Source organism: Eretmochelys imbricata, chromosome 7 (genome assembly GCF_965152235.1).
Source record: "Eretmochelys imbricata isolate rEreImb1 chromosome 7, rEreImb1.hap1, whole genome shotgun sequence".
Lineage (NCBI taxonomy): Eukaryota > Metazoa > Chordata > Testudines > Cheloniidae > Eretmochelys > Eretmochelys imbricata.
Genome location: NC_135578.1, coordinates 9107616 through 9126908, shown reverse-complemented (window position 1 = coordinate 9126908; position 19293 = coordinate 9107616). Strand labels below are relative to the sequence as shown.

General features: G+C 43.8%; 1 protein-coding gene across 1 annotated transcript; it reads right to left on the bottom strand.

Moving 5' to 3' along the window:
- Positions 1–1542: 1542 nt before the first annotated feature.
- ARL6IP5 (ARF like GTPase 6 interacting protein 5) lies at positions 1543–17039 on the bottom strand. The gene is made up of 3 exons (XM_077822599.1): positions 16771–17039; positions 2595–2812; positions 1543–2191 (listed from the first exon to the last, which is right to left on the bottom strand). Exons 1-3 carry the CDS (start codon positions 16944–16946, stop codon positions 2019–2021), a joined length of 567 nt encoding a protein of 188 aa, XP_077678725.1. The 5' UTR covers positions 16947–17039; the 3' UTR covers positions 1543–2018.
- Positions 17040–19293: the final 2254 nt, after the last annotated feature.

The window sequence follows — 19293 nt, the reverse complement described above, 5'->3', positions numbered from 1 at the left end:
CACCCAGAAACCCACTCACCTAGAAGGATACAAATATCCTTAGTGCTCTACTGCAATGACTCACTATGGCATGTTCCAGATCCATTCCCTTTTTAAAAAGGAAAGACGACCCACAGTGCATTGTGTTGTGCTTTTGTTATATGTAAAGTAGTGACCATAGTTCAAAAAACAAAAAAAAGTTTGTCACTTAAACTGAATCACATTATTGTAGAGTAGTGTGATCTTGATTAAAGTCACTTTTCTGCATCATTAGTTAAAAAAATGCAATAAATGCACTCTGTTTTAACAATGGTTAACCTTTATTCTTCACAACTAATTTTTAAAATTCTACAATGTAACCATATATTCATGAAGTCATAGGCTAGTATCTCTTCTGTAAGTGTAGCAAGAATTACTCATCAAAAGCTAAGACAATGTACTATAATAAAGGAGCAGGTCATGGTTTCTTACCCTGGAATATACATGTAAAGAAGCTTCTAATAAATACTGATCACTCTGGAACATTTGCATGGAATGAGGTGTTCAGACTCCAAAACAATTCATTTGGAAGAGACCCCAGGTGTGTGCACACATGCGTCTTATACACATGAACTTTGAAGAGGTTTTTGGGATATCTGCTGTACCTGCCATGTAAATCAAGTCAGTTACAGATAAATACTTCATAAAAAAAGGGAGGAGAGATGCAAGACTGATGGTTACACACTATGTTAATCTGCATAAGTTTTTCCATGCATATGGTTTTGGTAGCACAGACTGCAGTCAAGCTGAAGTTTACTGAAGCTATTTGTAACAATAGCTCTTGAAAATAATTGCTTACATGAATTTGGAAATGGTTTTAAGAACATGTAATTTGTTTTTATTTACAAGTCTGAAATCTGGTCTTATTTCCCTTGAATAGAGCCACAAGTGGAATAAATTAGCAAGATGTATGTTTTAGCCAGTGTCTTCTTTAAACAGGAAGAGTCAGAGCACAATTTGGACAATGAGGTAAGTCCTAAAATCTCAAGGGACAGTTTTAAAACAAAAAACAAAACAAAACCAGAACTCCAAATAAGATAGTCTCCTAGCTATTCTTACAGTCCACAGGTTTTTTTTTTTAAGTATTAAAAGAAAGAAGAAACCAATTGCAAAAACCCACACCTTGTAAGTGTGAAATTGTGGCTCTATTGAAGGCAATTGCAAAAAAGCTTTCATGGACCTCAAGAGAGCCAAAGATGTCAGAGACATTTAAGGCTCATAATAACCTTCGGAGACACATGTGCCTCTCCTACTGAATTCAGTCAAATCTGCATCTGTGCTTTGTAGGCAGAGCTGGACAAGGGAGCTATATAGTTTACATATGTTGCCCATTTAGACTTGGATCTCCTGCTATAAGAAATATTACATTTTATGAACAGACTAGGAGCATGCGAGGTGACTTGTGTGCTCTGGTCAATTTATTCTTTCCATTTGCTACTTCAGATAATAAGATGGCTTGACTATAACCTGCTTGAAAAGGTAAGCTGACAGGAGGACACCCCCTAGAGGATTTTTTTTTGGGGGGGGGGGGGGGGGGAGAGAGAAGGAATGAAAAAAAAATTTTATTGGCAGAGCTTTCAGCCAGTCCTGACTGCCAGATTTTTGTCTGGTGACATTTTTAGCCAACTGGTAGTGCACTAAACAGCCCCACCCCTATATCATTCCTCCAATGAAGTGCATTATAAATACTTAGACATGACACTGGCTACCAAGAACAGGTTCAGAGACTGCAATTCATGTTTGTTTCCCCCGCCAGAAAACAAGTGCTTTAAAAACAGTTGGTGCATATGTATGCAATACCAAGACATTTTACCATACTCTAGAAAGGTGAATCTCTCCTCCCCAGCCTTAGAGGAGCCCTGCATAGCTTTGTATACCTGTATCTTGCCATTTTCAATCTATACAGTATGTGCATCTCAGACAAATTGAAAGCAAGCTTTGACAAAAGTAAATAGAAACTAAATTCCTGCAACAGGTAAGAATGCCATATTATGTGCATCTTATTCCTTCACTTTAGCAATGTAGTCAGCCAGTTTGTTGATGTTCTCTTCCTGCTGTTCAAGGGCATCAAGTACTATGCCCATAGGGGTCTTCTTCAAACCTATTCCTTCCATTTTATTCTCCAGTTTGTTCTTTATGCTCCGAAGCCTCAGAGATGCATGGATAAATATCACTAAGAACAGAAATACATGTTTGTTAACTGACATGCCCCCATTGAATACTTAGCTCTTCAGTATCTCTCAAAGCACTTTGAATGACTTTGTAAATGAGCGGACATCCAAAAGTAGGAAGCTGAAAGTCTAACACATATGTACTGATATGGTCTGCTTAAGAAGTCATGTAAGTATATGTCTACCTCCAGTATAGTTTATTTCTTAAAAGGAAAACAGATTCCTTCAAGTTTCACTTGCTAGCAGCCTTGAAAGTCAATTGTATAAAATTTGTTTTGGGACCATTTTTAAAACCTCAAATTTCATATACTAAGTGGAGCCAAGGGTTAATTCAGAGTGAAGAGACTTGAGCTTTTAGTTTTAGTCATTAAGGGGGGGGAGGGGAGGGAGAAAAGCTATACTTACACAGAAGAGGAAATGTTATCCCAAATATGAACACCATGACACCTCCAAAATAGGATATCAAGAAGTAACTAGACAGCAGGATGGCTACCACAAACGCAGTTGGGTACTGCTTCTTGAACTTGCGAAGGATGTCCTTGTTGTGTGATGCCCACACAAAGCCTGTGAACACCAGCACCACTATGGTGCCACCAAGGATCATGTTCAGTGGGCTCAGAAATCTGGGGAGAAAGTGAGGGAAAGTTTGACCAACATCTTCATTTTATAACATATGAGTTACGCATTCAGCTTGAGTGTCTCCCTATTGCATGATTAAGAAGATGGAGACAGTTGACAAGGCTTATGCTTCAGTGCCTCACAACCCTTATCAGCCAGCTTCGGACATTCACATGTCGCGCTTTGTTAGCCATAATGTTGTCATGCAGAGACCGCAAGCCATTGGTAAGTGATGTGCTTAATTAGTATTGTTCTCATGTGTATTTACACACACTATTCTCCCCCTGCCCTGGTTTTTGGAGGAGTTCAGTGCTCATGAAAGCAAGGAACTCACATCTGGCTAAAAAGAATCCTGAAGGCATCACCATCAGCACATCTCAACGCCACCCACCCATTTCACTCCTGGACCTTTGCTGAGCAGCAGCAGACGGACAGTCATGCCAGATAGCGTGATGGTCTAGTACTTGCTGGGACCAGTCTTCTCCATTTGTGGCTTAGAACAGGATCTAACCTAGTCTTCAGGAGGTGAAAAACGCTAGTGATGACCTACTGTACTGCCTTGAGCTTCAGATAGGTTTAATTTACATTCCCTGTTCCCCCCTCCCCCCCCATATTATGCAGAATGGGACTTTGACTTCTATTTGTATTCTACATCTTCAGATATAGTCTAAGAAAGAGAGATGCAGAGATATCACGTGTGTCAAATCAAGGTGGTGTGTATCCCTAGGTAGGGCAATTACTTTCATCAGCAAACTGCAGGTAGCATGTGCGTCTCAGGGTCAGAAGGAACTAGGGTCTAGGACAGATGTCCTGCAGGGAAGTTCTAGAAACAGCCCAGTTCAGCAAGAAAGCCAAGACTGGAAACAGAACATTCAACTTCAGATCGTGTGATAGAGGAGACACACTGGACAGACCTTAATTAACATTACTAAATTAAGTTCAATCCTTTGAAGCCCTATTGTATTTAAAATGCAATTGCTTGTATGTTATTGTGAGTCTATGCAACTTTGGGTACGTTCATGCACTTTCTCTGGTTATCAGCCCTTTGAAGAACCCCCGAGAGGTTTGTATATTGTTGTTCCAACTAGATTCTCCAAACAAAGAATTTTTGGATAAATGGCCTGGTTTTAAACTGGCTCAGGGCCTTTTATCTGGTGCTGCAAACAGACAGGACCCCAGTCCTTAGAGAAGGATTGGAAGAACTTTGGCCTACTGAGGCCCCATAAGACAGTGTTAGTTCTAAGGTGAGACTTAAGAACTTGGGCACTGGTATGAGGGGTCTCTTGTGGTCACATGTTAGAGACATTTGGTGGGCAGGGGAATTGCTGGTAAACTTATTAGCATGTGTGTAGGTTTTTGTATTGTTTACTATGTTTTCTCCATAATCTTACATCCCAAGAATAGGCTTGCACAGTTAGTGCTATGGTACCATATCCTGAGCAATTACCCCATAACAGTGAGAAGAAAGACAAAGCAGGTGTGCTTAGGCAGACTGTCTTTTGCTGGAACAACACAGTGAAGGCAGTGGGACTGTTTAGCCTGGGAATGCTCTGCTCAGGATGGAGAGAGACATGGGTCTCCAAAGAAGGGCTTCTTGCTCCCTGGCCATTGCCTGAGAGTGGGTGTCCTTGCTGGGCTATAGAGGGAAAAAAAACAGATGCAGTTGTCCTGAACTATGACAACTAGACAACCAAAACTCCAGGATGGGAGTGAGTTTAGGAGTATCTGGAGTAGGGTGGGAACTCCACCTGCTCTCACCACTCTTCAATTATGTGTAGGCCATTTTTTCTGCCCCTCCCCTAACCATAACTTGCTTAGCCTGCTACTAATTTTTGCTTATGAAGTGCAATCTCTTAGTCTATTAATGCATAAGAATGACCACACTAGGTCAGACCAATGTACTATCTTGTCCAGTACATTGGCAATGGCCAGTGCCAGATGCTTCAGAGGGAATGAACAGAACAGGGCAATCATCCAGTCTCAGCTTCCATCAGTTGGAGGTTATGGTTCACCTGGAATATGGTGTTGAATCCCTGACCATCTTGGGTAATAGATAAGCTTATGGAGGATAGGTCCATCAATGGCTAATTCTTTTTTGAGCCATTTATACTTTTGGCCTTCAAAACATCCCCTGGGAATGACTTCCACAGGTTGACTGTGCATTGTGTGAAGTACTTTGTTTGTTTTAAGCCCACAGTTACAAACAGAACAGTTCTTATGACCAAGATGATCCTGATTTGCCACTGTCAAATGGGGGTCATCCCTACTATAACAATTCCAGTATTTCAGGCCATAATTCATCTCAGACATAACCAGATGCAACACTAAAGCTAGGTGACCTGCCCACACTTACATCAGCACTAAGCTTGGCTCATCCCGTTGGACAACTGCAGTAGCATATGGTAGCATTTATAGTCTGTCCTTAATGTCCAACAAAAATGAAGAGCCATTTCGTACACATTATCTAGTGACATTGGCAATATTTGTATCCACTACTCTGACAAAGGGTTCTGTGGGAAAGGGGAAAACTAAATCACTTTGGTTTGAAACAACTCGTCTCCAGTTTCCTCTGTAGGTCAGCTGTCCCAACAAGGATGGGACAACTGGATTGAAAGATAAAAAACGCAAGTTAGCTGCCCACCTGCTTCTGTTATTCATGTCTGAGCTCCAGCAAGGCACACAGGAACTCTGATAGGGAAGGCCTGTTTGCAACATTTAAGTCATTTGTCTTGCAGTCAACCACAGACTATATTTAGGTTAAAACGGTCTCAAGCTCCCAGGCTGGAAAAAGTGACCAGCGTTACTCCAGGCAGAAGTTATTTTAAGTCCGTGCTCTGCTGCAGCAGGATTTCTGATCAGACAACACTAGTAATGCTACTATATGTTTCAGAACCAAAGTGCTTGTATATATATATATATATATTTTTAAAAAAAGTCTAAATACACCTCCTTTCCCCCTCCACAAGGAGGATTAACCTTGTTAACTTCTATGAGAAATGACCTAGTCTGTTTAATAGTTTGCCAGTAGCCGGTCACTAGATTTGGGTTCAGGAGGTAGAGCCTTGTCCCAAGTTAAACATTTGTAGCAAAGTTGATTTGTTCCACTTCAACATTCAGAGGCTTTTATTTATTTTTCCAGTTTAGAAATTGGGGGTTTGTATAAATAGTTTCTGTCCAAACATTAAATGGAAGAATATTTTTCTCCATATTGACAGGTAGTTCATACCAAATCTCTAGATGTTTTAAAATTGTATTTTAGGGAGTTTGTGCAGTTGAACTTCCTCAGATGCAGAGACCACTGCAAGTGATCCCAAAAGTCAGCTTTCCCAAGGAAAGCGTTAATCTGAAGTACATGCTTTCTGAAGTGGGATGAATTGCAGAGTACAAAGAAGCAGTGAGTGTAACTATCAAATGAGATCATTCAGAGCCACATAAAGGCAGATTAGTAGTAAGCTGTCCAAAGAACATGAATATTCATGTTGTGAGCCATGTGGTTCAGATTCCCCAATACTGCTGAATTCAATCTTGGATGTCTCTTTTATGCCATTTTCCCTGTAACAGTTTCTGAAAGCCATCTGCATTATGCAGTACTGCTTCCTGCCCACACAGTGCTACAACAGGATCACCCTCACAATAAATAAATTCCATCAGAGAGGAGTCATCAAATGCTGGCATATTTCACCAAGGCTGCCTTCTGCTACCTGAGAGTGTAAGTCAGACTTGTGATCACTTTCTAGATATCTGCTATATTTAATGCACCCCCTGATTTAAGGGAAGACTGATCAGGACAATCCTAGTTTTCCAGGTAGAATATTTTGCCTCTGAACTTGTGAACAGTCAGGTTTTCAGCTTAGTCCAAAATAGCAGAGTAAGTGACAGGAGGGTCCTGTTACAGATGCCAACAACCTGCAGTGGAGCTGCTGCTCATTAGGTTAAACCTAGATATTGCGTTCTGGAGCATAGGTTTGAGTTCTTTGCAGCATTTATCCAATACCAGTGATTGGGTAATAGGTATTCTTTGAGAATACTTCCTCCCATCCCAAAGTAGAACAATTAGTTCTGTAGATTGTGAGGTTCAGAATTGCTTTCCGAAGGGCCAGATTTTTTTTTTTACAGCATTGTAAATCTGAAGCATCTCCTCTGATGTCAGGGCTATCTTTAAGAAAATCATCAGAATCCGTCTCTGGGATGAGCTACACCAACCCACTGCTTGTCTGTCTGTAGAATGGCAGCAGCGTGCTAAAGCAGTATCACACCCCAACACTCAGCAGAGCATGGGCTGCGCAAGTGAATGATAAGCAGTTCATGATTAAGGTAATGAGGGAGCACCAGGTACTGCATGCTTTTGTGCTTGTATCTGAGAATAGGCGATATATTGACCTATATGCAGTCTCTTAAAGTGGTGTCCTGGAAGTTTCCCTTCAACAGCACAGGAAGTACTGTTGTGGCCTTGCTTAGATATATATCTCTTATCACAGTCTGATAGTGACTTCCCAGACCTCAAGTTTGAAGCCTAGATTGAAGTCTTCCAAACTTGCAGAGACTAGATACTTTCTAAATACAGTTCTCCTTTGAAAGGTTTATTAGGCATCTCAAACATTTTAAAAGGCATCTAATACGGCAGCAGCACTGTGGCAATGAGTTTTAGGTTGCTCAGACAACTTGAAAACCAGAAGCTTGGGTAGAAGGCAACAACTAGTTCTCGTTTCCCACAGAGAAATTAAGGCAGGAATAACACACAGTGTCAAGAGGAAGTACAAAGAGCCCAGAACCAACAGCATGCCAAGTGGATGTTGCATTCCTTTCTAGGATGAAGAAGGAGTGAGCCAGAGGTCTGGGTCCAGCAGAGAATGGAACAAATCAGTTGGGAAAAGCCAGCCATTTAGAGATGGAATCTCTCTGTAGTCTCATCATTACAGGAAGTACCCCTCTGCCTTCTTTCTGAGACAGTGTTTGCTTTCATAGAAGCTGCAGTAAGAAATGCAAGGAAACAGATATGGGAATTGACTTTATTTGTGCTGTCAGGCTGGTAGGCCTGATTGGGTGAAGGGCAAGGAAGGACGTTAAGCAGTATTGCAAGGGAGAGGGAATAGAAAAAAAACTACTGAAAAAAACTAGCCAGCTGGGCTAAGAGTTCAAATAGTCCTTTTGTAAGAAGACTCGGCACTAGGTATAAGCAGACTAAACAATTGCTTAAGGCCCCCGTTAATTATTAGTATGTGTTGGGGGCAAAAATATTCCTGCTGATGGCCCCCAGTGGGCTAGCACCAGCATGGTTTGGAAATTAAGGATGGCAGACAGTGCTTCAGTGAGTTTCCTCCTCTACATGAGTCTAGGCCGAGGACAGTTCAAGAGGTGGCCCTCAGTCAAGCTTTTAAAGGGGGGATGCTTTAAGAACAGAGCTAGATTGAGCCTGTGTTTTACTTTGTAGCGGTCACGCCTGTCAGCTTGTTTTGTTTTACATGCTACCTTACTGCAGGAAAGTCTCTATTAAAATGCTGGCAGAACCTGTGTTTCTTATTGCGTAGCAGAGCTTTTTGCTAACTGCCTCATGACTGACTAGGCTCACCCTCAACAGAATATATTTGTTTAGAGGGAATACATGAGAGATACACACCCTTTCTCTAGAGGCCCAAGGAAGTTATGCCTGTGTTCTCCCCCCGACCCACATTCCAGTAAATGAGCAGGCATAGTGCTGCTTTACTCACTTATGAGTTATTTCAAGACTGCACAATTCTTCCCTCAGTTACATCTATGCAGTCTCACTGAAGCCAGTACAGTTTGCATAGGTTTAACCGATGGCAAAATTTGGTCCTTTACGTTTAAGAAAGTAGGGTTGCCAGGTGTCTGACCTGAACGCCCGGTCAAAAAGGGACCCTGGCAGCTCTGGTCAACACTGCTGACCAGGCTGTTAAAAATCCAGTCGGTGGCGCAGCAGGGCTGGCAGGCTCCTTCCCTACCTGAGATCCATGTGGCTCCCAGAAGCAGTGGCATGTACTCCCTCTGGCTCCTAAGGTGTAGAGGCAGCAAGGGATCTCCAAGCAGTGCCCCCGCCCAAAGTGCCAGCTCTGTTGCTCCCATTGGCCAGGAACCGCAGTTAATGAGAGCTGCAGGGGTGGCGCATGCGACCGGGACAGCATGCAGAGCCACCTGGCTGTGCCACAGCGTAGGAGCCAGAGGGGGGACATGCTGCTGCTTCTGGGAGCTGCTTGAGGTAAGCGCTGCCCAGAACCCATACCCCTGACCCCAGCCCCACACCCCAACCCCCTGCCCTGAGCTCCCTCACCCTCTGAACCCCTCAGTCCCTGCCTTGAGCACCCTCCTGCACCCCAAATCCCCAGCCCCACCCCTGAGTCTGCACCCCCAGCCAGAGCTCTCATCTCTCCCCCACCCTCTGCCCCAGTCTGGAGCCCCCTCCTGCACCCTGAACCCCTCATTTCTAGCCCCACCCTGGAACCTACACCCCCTGCCCAGAGCCTGCACCCCCTCCCTCACCCAACCTTCTACTTCAGCCCAGACCCCCTCATACACTGAACCCCTTGGCTCCCCCAGCCTGGAGCCCTTTCCTGCACCCCAAATCCCTGATCCCCAGCTGAAGCCCTCACCCCCTCCCACACCCAAACCCCCTGAGCTAGCCCAGTGAAAATGAGAGAGTAAGGGAGGGTGGGCAGCAAGTGATAGAGGGAGGTGGAGATGGAGCGAGTGGGGGGCGGGGCAGAGGTGTTCAGTTTTGTGCGAGGAGAAAGTTGGCAACCCTATAAACAAGCATGAGAACAGAGATAGTACATTTCCAACCCTTATGAGTTACCACAGATGTGTTACTCCTGGGTGAACTAAGTCTATTTAACATTTCAGTAACCGCTAGCATCCTGAGATCTCAAAGCTTCACAAACATGAAACCTTTCAGAGTAACAGCTGTGTTAGTCTGTATTCGCAAAAAGAAAAGGAGTACTTGTGGCACCTTAGAGACTAACCAATTTATTTGAGCATGAGCTTTCGTGAGCTACAGCTCACTTCATCAGATGCATACCGTATGCATCTGATGAAGTGAGCTGTAGCTCACGAAAGCTCATGCTCAAATAAATTGGTTAGTCTCTAAGGTGCCACAAGTACTCCTTTTCTTTTTGCGAACATGAAACCGCTACTGAAACACCATCTAGGAACAGAATCCAGGAGACCAGCTTCCAACATCCCTCTGCTAGGGCCACTAGACACCATTCCCTCCAATGCTTCCCAAATTTTGCTTTGTCATAGAGGCAGCTAACTCTATTGAATACGGATCTATTTATTTTTTAAAGCGACAAAATGGAAGCGTTGCTCACCCTCACTGTTTTTGCCATTCCAGTTTTTTTTTTTTTTTTTTTTTTTTTTTAATAGCCCAACTCCTCCAAGCCATTAAAAATAAAGTCAGGTTTCAGAGTAGCAGCCGTGTTAGACTGTATTTGCAAAAAGAAAAAGGAGGACTTGTGGCACCTTAGAGACTAACATTTGATCATAAGTTTTCGTGAGCTACAGCTCACCTCATCTGATGCCTTCAGAGGAAAATACAGTGGGGAGATTTTATAGACACAGAGAACGTGAAACAATGGGTGTTACCGTACACACTGCAAGGAGAGCAATCACCCAAGGTGAGCCATCACCAGCAGGAGGGTGGGGGAAAAAAAACCTTGTGGTGATAATCAAGGTGGACCACCTCCAGCAGCTGACAAGAACACCCAAGGAACAGCCAAGGGGGTAGGGGTGGGAAATAAACATGGGGAAATAGTTTCACTCTGCACAATGACCCATCCACTCCCAGTCTCTATCTAAGCCCAAGTTAATTTTGCCACTTTGGAGTGATCATCTTACACAGGGAATTATTCCAACTATAAATCAATCAACTAATGTGGGGCAGGGGGAGAGAAGACTAAAGCTGTTTGTCAATTTGAATGACTGTGCAGTAAGCTAATGGAAGGGGAAAAAAAGAAGAATCAAAGGACTGGGGGATGGAGGTGGTAAAATCACAACATGAGGCTGCAGGTAAGCAGACGATTAAGCCATATCAGAACAGAGAGACAAGGTGGGTGAGGTAATATATTTTCTTGGACCAGCGTCTGTTGGTGAGCAAGACAAGTTTTCAAGCTCCACAGAGCTCTTTGTCGGGTCTGGAATTTGGGAAATGTACTAAGATGAAAACAAATATTCTAACTTCTTATGCTAAAGTATGTGCTGTTTGATCTTGTACTAAGTGTCACAGGTAAATATATTTCCCAGATCTGAAGAAGAGCTCTACGTAGCTGGAAAACTAGTCTCTCTCACACAAACAGAAGCTGGTCCACTAAAAAGATATTACGTTACCCACCTTGTCCCATATCCTGGGACACACAGCTACAACAGAACGGAGATAGCTGTTGACTAACACAGGAGGGACTCTGGGATGCCTAGCTCATTTTACACGATCAGCTTTTATAGCAATTTTTACACTGGGAAGGCTCTAGTAGCTAAAATTTAAGCATTTGATGTGCATGGCAAACAAGTTCCAAAATACTGTGCAAGTTTATCTGAATACGCAGTGATTTGACTTTTAGTAAAGCAGCATCAGTAAGGCATAGAAATCTATTAGGCAAGATTCCATTCTCCTGCCAGAGTGGGAGTCCCCCACTAGGATGCAGGGATTGTCTAGGTATACCTGATCCTGCCTCAGTGCACAGGGATGGAATAAATGACCTCTTTGAGGTCCCTTTCAGCCCTATATTTCTATAACTCTGATCAGAATAAAACAAACACTCTACAATCTTCATGATAGGACCGATCTATAGTTGAATGTTTTAGAAGATATTTTTAGATCTTTGGGGTTATTTTTTTGGTCTGTTTGTAAAGCACCTAAAACAACGGGGCCCTGGAGCTCCTGCTGAAATACAAATTAACAACAAAGGACAGTTAAGCACCCAATTCCTATTGATTTTGGAGCACTAATGGGATATTTAATATCTTGGAATAGCTACAGGGATTCAGTGGGAGAGAGAGAGTCTTAATATGGAGCTATGTTGCTGTGTAAGTCCAGCCTTGAAAAATCAAGTTACTGTCTACAATGTGTTTTAACACAGAACAGCACTGTGATTCATTCCCACTGGCACTTTTATTGTACACGTAAACAACAACTATAGCCAAGAAATGTTAGCTTCTAGTTTCTGGATTCACAATTTTCTATTTAGTCCGGGGGGGGAGGAGGGGGGAACGGGGACGGGACCTCACACATGAAGGATTTTTTTGTTTTTAAATGCAGTGTTGTTGTAGCCATGTTGGTCGCAGGATTTTTCTTTTTAAATGTCACACAGGGTGTGCCCATATAATAGGCTGATTACTTAGTGGCCTTTATACTTTGCCATCTGGGACTACCACACACACAGTGGTAGCTTTTATGGAATAGGATTAGTGTTCAGATGGTTCAGTACCACATGAATTCTCTATTAAACTAGGGGAAAGCTATACAGAGGTAATATTGCAGTTTTACACAGTGTGCTCAGCATAAGGGATACAAATATATACAGCTCCTTATCGCAGGTAGAGGTATCCTGTACTCACTGGATATTTCAGAGGGGTAGCTGTGTTAGTCTGTATCAGCAAAAACAATGAGGCGTCCTTGTGGCACTTTAGAGACTAACAAATTTATTTGGGCATAAGCTTTTGTGGGCTAAAACCCACTTCATCACATGCATGGAGTGAAAAATACAGTAGGCAGGTATAAGTATACAGCACATGAAAAGATGGGAGTTGCCTTACCAAGTGGGGGGTCAGTGCTAACTAGGCCAATTCAAATCAGGGTGGATGTGGCCCATTCCCAACAGTTGATAAGAAGGGGTGAATATCCGAGGGAAAATTATTTTGTAGTGACCCAGCCACTCCCAGTCTTTATTCAGGCCTAATTTGATGGTGTCAAGTTTGCAAATTAATTCCAGTTCTGCAGTTTCTCACTGAAGTCTGTTTTTTTGTTGAAGAATGGCCACTTAAGTCTGTTATTGAGTGTCCAGGGAGATTGAAATGCTCTTCTACTTGTTTTTGAATGTTAATTCTTGATGTCTGATTTGTGTCCATTTATTCTTTTGCTTAGAGAGTGTCCGGTTTGGCCAATGTACACGGTAGAGGGGCATTGCTGACACGATTGCACATATCACATTGGTAGATGTGCAGGTGAATGAGCCCCTGATGGCGTGGCTGATGTGGTTAGGTCCTATGATGGCGTCCCTTGAATAGATATACGGACAGAGTTGGCAACAGGTTTTGTTGCAGGGATTGGTACCTGGGTTAGTGTTTCTGTTGTGTGGGGTGTAGTTGCTGGTGAGTATTTGCTTCAGGTTGGGGGGCCTGTCTTTAAGCGAGGACTGGCCTGTCTCCCAGCAAGGACTGACCTGTCTCCCAAGGTCTGTAAGAGTGAGGGATCATCCTCCAGGATTGGTGGTCAATTCCTGATGATGTGCTGAAGAGGTTTTAGTTGGGGGCTGTAGGCAATGGCTAGTGGCCTTCTGTTACTTTCTTTGTTGAGCCTGTCCTGTAGTAGGTGACTTCTGGGTACCCTTCTGGCTCTGTCAATCTGTTTCTTCACTTCCCGAGGTGGGTACTGTAGTTTTAAGAATGCTTGATAGAGATCCTGTATGTGTTTGTCTCTGTCTGAGGGATTGGAGCAAATGCAGTTGTATCTTAGGGCTTGCTTGGCTTGTATGTCCCAATAAATTAGTCTTGGAGGTGCCACAAGGACTCCTCGTTGTTTTCACTTGTGGTTGGAAGTCTAATGAGTTTCCATCTTGTCAGATTCAATTTACAACCATAAAAGAGGGGTTTTATGGTTTTACGGTCTTACTAGCAATGTGTAAGACACACAATTCCTAAGTAATGCTGATCACGTTGCCCAACACTACCACCACAACTGCCAAACTATTACAGTGTAGAAGTCAAACAGCCCAGGGTTACAAGACACACCCAGCTTGAATGAGATGAGTTAGGCTACTCTAAACAGATCTGACCATGGGGCAAATTTAGCCTTGTTGAGAGAGAAAGAATTTGGCACACTGCAATGGCCTTTTTGCAGAATCCTGTCGCTGCAGCCTTACACAAGTGTTTTTATAAGTTAAATCTCATATTTGAGAGGGTTTTCTAGAAGATGTAGAGCCATGATGCAGTACTGGATTGCTGCCCAGTGAACAGTTAAGCATGGAGAATTTAGACAAATGACTAACTCTATGACTTATCGGCAGAGCTTTCTTTAGTTTCCCCGCTCAGCACACTCAGTATTTGAATTGGTGAAGTTAGCCACAATCTGTCCCCCATTAAAAAGGTCAGCTTTATGTAATACACACCCAGAAGTATGGACGTTTCCCCATTAGGGCTTGATCTTTGCTAAAATAAGGGACTTTTGCTATTCCATTCAATGGCGGCAGCATCAGCACTCCTAGGACGCAAAGTCTTCACACAGTACGGATCATAACTCAGGAGCAAGAAGATCTCAGACGCCAGATGTGCCTTATCCTGGTGTTTTCACTTCAGGAATTATTTTTGAAAACTAAACATCCATAACATTAACTGTTCTGGATCTGTGCAATGTTTTTTATTGGCAGATTCAACACATACACACACACAGACAGAAAAATTGGTAATATTTTTTTCCCCCCCAGTTACACGTAGATAATCCTTATTCTAGAAGATTGAGAATTTGAGTATTGTATATCTGGTAGGGAAATGATTGAGGAGACCAAACAGGTTCAAGTTGAGGTGGCAACAGTTTATAGTGCTTTTGAGATCCTTGGCTGCAAAGTACATTCTGACTAGTGTGTTATCTGTCTTTCAGAACTGAACATTAGTTAGCAACATGAGGTAGAGAAGAACTCACACCTGGCCAACACACAAAGTTACACTGATTTACCTAACGGTGAGATGTTGCACCAGTCTAAACTAAAACTACTTGTCTATTATCACTATGCAAGAATGCTGACAATAGTTAAGGGTAGACTAAAGCGAAGTAAGCCAGTGCAACTTTGTGTTTAAAGAAGCACCAAGTAGCTTGCTCAAGGTGACAGAGCTGGGAAAACAACCCAGGAGTCCTGCCTACCTACCAGTCCCACGTTCTAATCTCTTGGCCATACAACACCCCTCTAACTCCCAGTTACCAGCAGCCTTCAAGCTTAGAGCAGGCAGAAGACAAAGATATTCTATCCCATGGTGCCAGTTCCATAGCTAGTATACGGAGTAGAAATATCACCCACTTATGAAGAGTACTTCACCTCTCAAAGTCTAATCCAAAGTTAATTGATGTCAATTGAAAAAAAAAATGTATTGTCAGCTTTCAGGGGGCTTCAGATTAGGCAGTGTGTGTTAATGGCCTCAAGGAGTCTGACTGGATGTAGGTTCTTCACTTTAGCAAGTTTTCTTTCTGGTTTAATGTTTTAAATGAACAAGCTGGCATCTTTACAACATGCTATATAAATGAGATGGTGCCCTGGCTCATAGGCTTAAAGTCAGACCTGATTCAGACAAAACAGATGATCCTCACCACCCCCAATTCACTATTTAAGTGCTCTGGATTCAGATAAGTGTTGCTATTTTACCTGCCTGGACATGATAATTGCAAATGGTTTGGTTGGAAGATTAAGAGGTCCCCACCCCCATTATCACTATTTTCTGCATTTGCTTCTAAAACACCTTAACACAAGTCTTACAGCAATACTCGAGAGGGAGCCACGCCAGATCCCCATCAGAAAGGGGTAAAATGTTTAGTCTCCATACTTTCTCCAGGAGCAGAAGGGCGCCATGGTGCAGTTGTGCTCAGAGAGTACACCGATACCCGAATGAGACCCCCCATGTGCAAAACAATCCTGCTCTTATCATCAGACTTCCAGCACTGACTGCTCCAGGAACTGATCCTGCTCCACCTCCACAGACCTGGAGCCCTATCCTGACCTCAGACACAGCAGATGCAATACCATGACTGAACAAAATTGGTCCCCTGAAGTTTGGGGGGAGGGAGGGCGGAAGAGAAGAGAAGAAAAAACAACACACACACAAAAAGCCTATCAACAGCCAACCACACTTTCTACATTTCAACTTGTCCGATTCTGCTCTCTGGCTGGTAACCCTTTAAGCAGAAAGCACATCACTGCAGAGGAAGTGGTTTTATTTTTAAGAGGAAAAGCAGAGAGTTAAGCAGAGAGCTACACAGCAGCCAGTTCCTAAACTCAGTGTTGTTTTTTGAGACTGAGCACATTAAAACTTAACATAAAACAAAAAATTTAAACGATTTAGGTCTCCCAAACAAGCCTCTCGCTCTCTACCCCCCCACACACAGCAGCACCCCCAGAAAGGGGAGATTGGGGGGTGGGGAGCAGAGGGAGGAGCTGTTTTAGGACTCCTACCACATAACTGTGCTGTAAAAAGGAAGCCACACCTTCCACTGACTTACACCCTTTCTCAGCTATTCCAGGTGAACAGAACCAACTCTGCTGGTTTAAAATTTGAAACCCAAGGAGGTTTGCTCCCTCCCTCAACACAGCCAAGTCCTTGCAGGGTCCATTTCGCCTCCGCTGCTCCGGCGGCTGTCGCAGGCCCACCGGGTGGGGAATAAGAAGCGGATCTCAGAAACCGCCGAGAACGGCGCTGGGGCCCGGACACCTGGGCGGCCTCCTCGGCCAGCCCTGCCCAGGCAGGGAGCTGCCGGCGCGGCGTGGGGGACACACGGGCACGGCCGCCAGCGTCCTGACCCTACAGCCCGCTTTGCGACCGCGTCTGTCCACACAGCGGCCCAGGGAGCAGCGACCTCCATAGCCTGCAGGACCCAGCATCCAGCCGGGACCCCCCGGCCCGGCCCAGCCCTTTGCGAGTCGCAGGAGGCCAAACCCTGAGCTCCGCGCCGGGCAGCGCAGATGGGGGGAGCGGGGGGAGGAAGGGGGCGCCCCTTTTGCTACCCACCCCTCCCGCGCAGGAGAGGCAGACTCACCCCACGACGGAGATGACCGCGGCAGCCAGCAGCAGGTAATTGGTCTGGTAATAGAGCAGGTTGCTGACCACCCTGTTGTTCCATTTGGACACGTCTCTGAAATCCGGCCGGGCGAAGCGCTCGACGCCGGGGAAGAAGTCGTCCCAGGCTCTCCGGGGCGCAACCTGCACCTCCATCGCGCTCCCAAGCCGGCGGCGGCCCGTCAGCTGGGCAGGGTTAAAGAGCTCCCGGCAGCGAATCCGCGCCGCCGGCCGGCTCAGCTGCTCCCCGCGCCGCCAATGCACCGCGGCAGCGGGAGGGGTTTGTTTTCCCTTCTTCACGCCTCCGCTTCCTCCGCTCCGCGGATTGCAGCGGGGTGGCTGGCTGTGGCAGCGCGAAGGAGACGCGATGTGGCAAGCACCCGAGAGCGGTCCGTTAAATGCCGCATTTTCGACAAGGAGTCTTCCCCCTCGAGGTCTGGGTTATTTTTTTTGTGGAGGTCGCAAAACTGTCTTTCGCGATAATCCCAAATGGGCCTGCGGTTCGGTGGATGAGATCGTAGCAGCTGGGCGAATCTCGTCACGGGCAGAGACGCTCAGTAATTTAATAAAATGACATGAATGAGCCTATTGGAGAATTGTTGCAGGCCTTTTTACTGCTGGTCAAACCCAGGAGAAATCTACAATCAGGTCAGATGATTAAGAGTCTAGGGCTTATTGTGTACATTATTGTACTTACTGAAAATGGGGAGGGAGGAGCATTAGTTTATATATATATATATGTATTAAATTGACACGAAATTTTTTACCAAAGAATCAGATAAATACATATAAAGCAAATGTGGAATCAAATTAATGTAAGATGTGAAATGCTTATGATGTTTCATAAAATATTTTACACCAGTGCATTTGATGTTTTATAGCACATACAGGCCACTGCCACGTGCTTGTTCCCTTTGTTCAATAAACTGTAACCATCAACATTGAAATTAACATACTATTTTAATGGAAATCACTTCATGAATTCTAAACTATTCGTGTTGGAGAAATGTGTTTGAAGTCAATGTGACTCAAGTAATGATGATGGCTAGTTCCAGCCATCAGTACAGCAGCAAAGGCCGATTCCATCTAATCTTGTTAGGAGAAATAATAAAGCGCACACTAAGGGCACAACCCACTGTTGCTATGTCATTTACCCCATTGCAAAATGAGTGCAAAATCCATGTATTAAATCAAATAGTAGTGTAAGCAGCTACACAAAATGCAGAGCAGCAGTCAATCAATGTAATACTCAGGGAAATTTCAGCAAGAAATACAGATTAATCATTTTGAATGGGGAAGGGTACCTTAGTGTTATCTTGTTCTTTTTGAGCCTAATCCCACTTCCATTGACTTTAAGGGGAGTTGGATCAGGCCTCACTTTAGCCCTGGTTTCAACAAAAATGATGCCTACATTGTGTAGAGGGTGTTCACGAATTCTTATTTTAAATATATTAATGATCTGTGTGTGCTTCTACCTGGCAGGATGTAGTTGTCAAAGGGGTTTGTGCAATGTTGCTCAGTAGTCTTTGAGATTACTTTGCACATATGTTGTGTTTGCAGTCTTTGGACCATATAATTCCCTCTGCTTTTTGCTTTGGGATGAAAAGAATGGAAAACTTCTCTCCATCACCCTAAATTCTAATGGAGGGAGGTGAACTGCAAAAACATCCTATCATTCCCCACTCCATTTAACCTCACAGAAACCTCCCTAGGCATCAATATCACAAAAACTAATAGGAGTAAGTAACTTGACACACATGAGCAGCTCCTTTGGATACAATGGGACTACTCATATTTGTTATTACTCAATCCATTAGTGTTTATGAGATTGTCCGTACCAGCCTCTGTTCAGGCAGAAGGCCAATTACAGATAACACCGATAAGATAAAACATACATTTCTTCTTCTTCTTCTTCTAGCCTTAGTCCCATCTATATGGGGTTGGCTCTTCAAGTCCTTCTTCATTCCAGTCTGTCTTGAAGCAGTGCTTCATAAACTCCACAGCTAATCAGATCATTTGGTATAACATCCATCCATCTAGTTCTTTTCCAACACTTCTCTTACTTTCCCACTTCTAAATTAATACCGTTTTCCATATATTCTTCCAGTCTTCTTTTCACATGCCCAAACCATCCTGGATTCCTCAGTTTTTCTATAATTGGTACCACCTTCACACTTCCCCTAATAAAAAAAAAGAAAAAAGAAAAAAAACAAAAACAAAAAACATAAAATACATAAAGAAGATGTGCTGGTCAGATGGCTGTATGATTATTGCTCTGCAATAAATAGGCAAGAGGCTGTTTTGAAATCTGGTTTCTTACTCCATGAAGCTGTAAGAGTTCAAAGTGCAGTGAACACAGATTGTGAATCTCTCAGAGCTTGACGGTGATCCCTCAAGCCTGTATAGAAACGGTACATATGAATTTCAGAGGAAACTCCAGCTTTCATCAGCCTATGCTCTCCGTTGTTGTGACTGTAGGAGTGAGTTATAGACTCTTATACGC

Coding starts and splice junctions, on each gene's coding strand:
- ARL6IP5 (XM_077822599.1), bottom strand. CDS start 16,946: ATGGAGGTGCAGGTTGCGCCCCGGAGAGCCTGGGACGACTTCTTCCCC. Junction 2,813..16,770: donor GCGGTCATCTCCGTCGTGGG/GTGAGTCTGCCT, acceptor CTTTCTCCCCAG/ATTTCTGAGCCCACTGAACA. Junction 2,192..2,594: donor GATAACATTTCCTCTTCTGT/GTAAGTATAGCT, acceptor TTCTGTTCTTAG/TGATATTTATCCATGCATCT.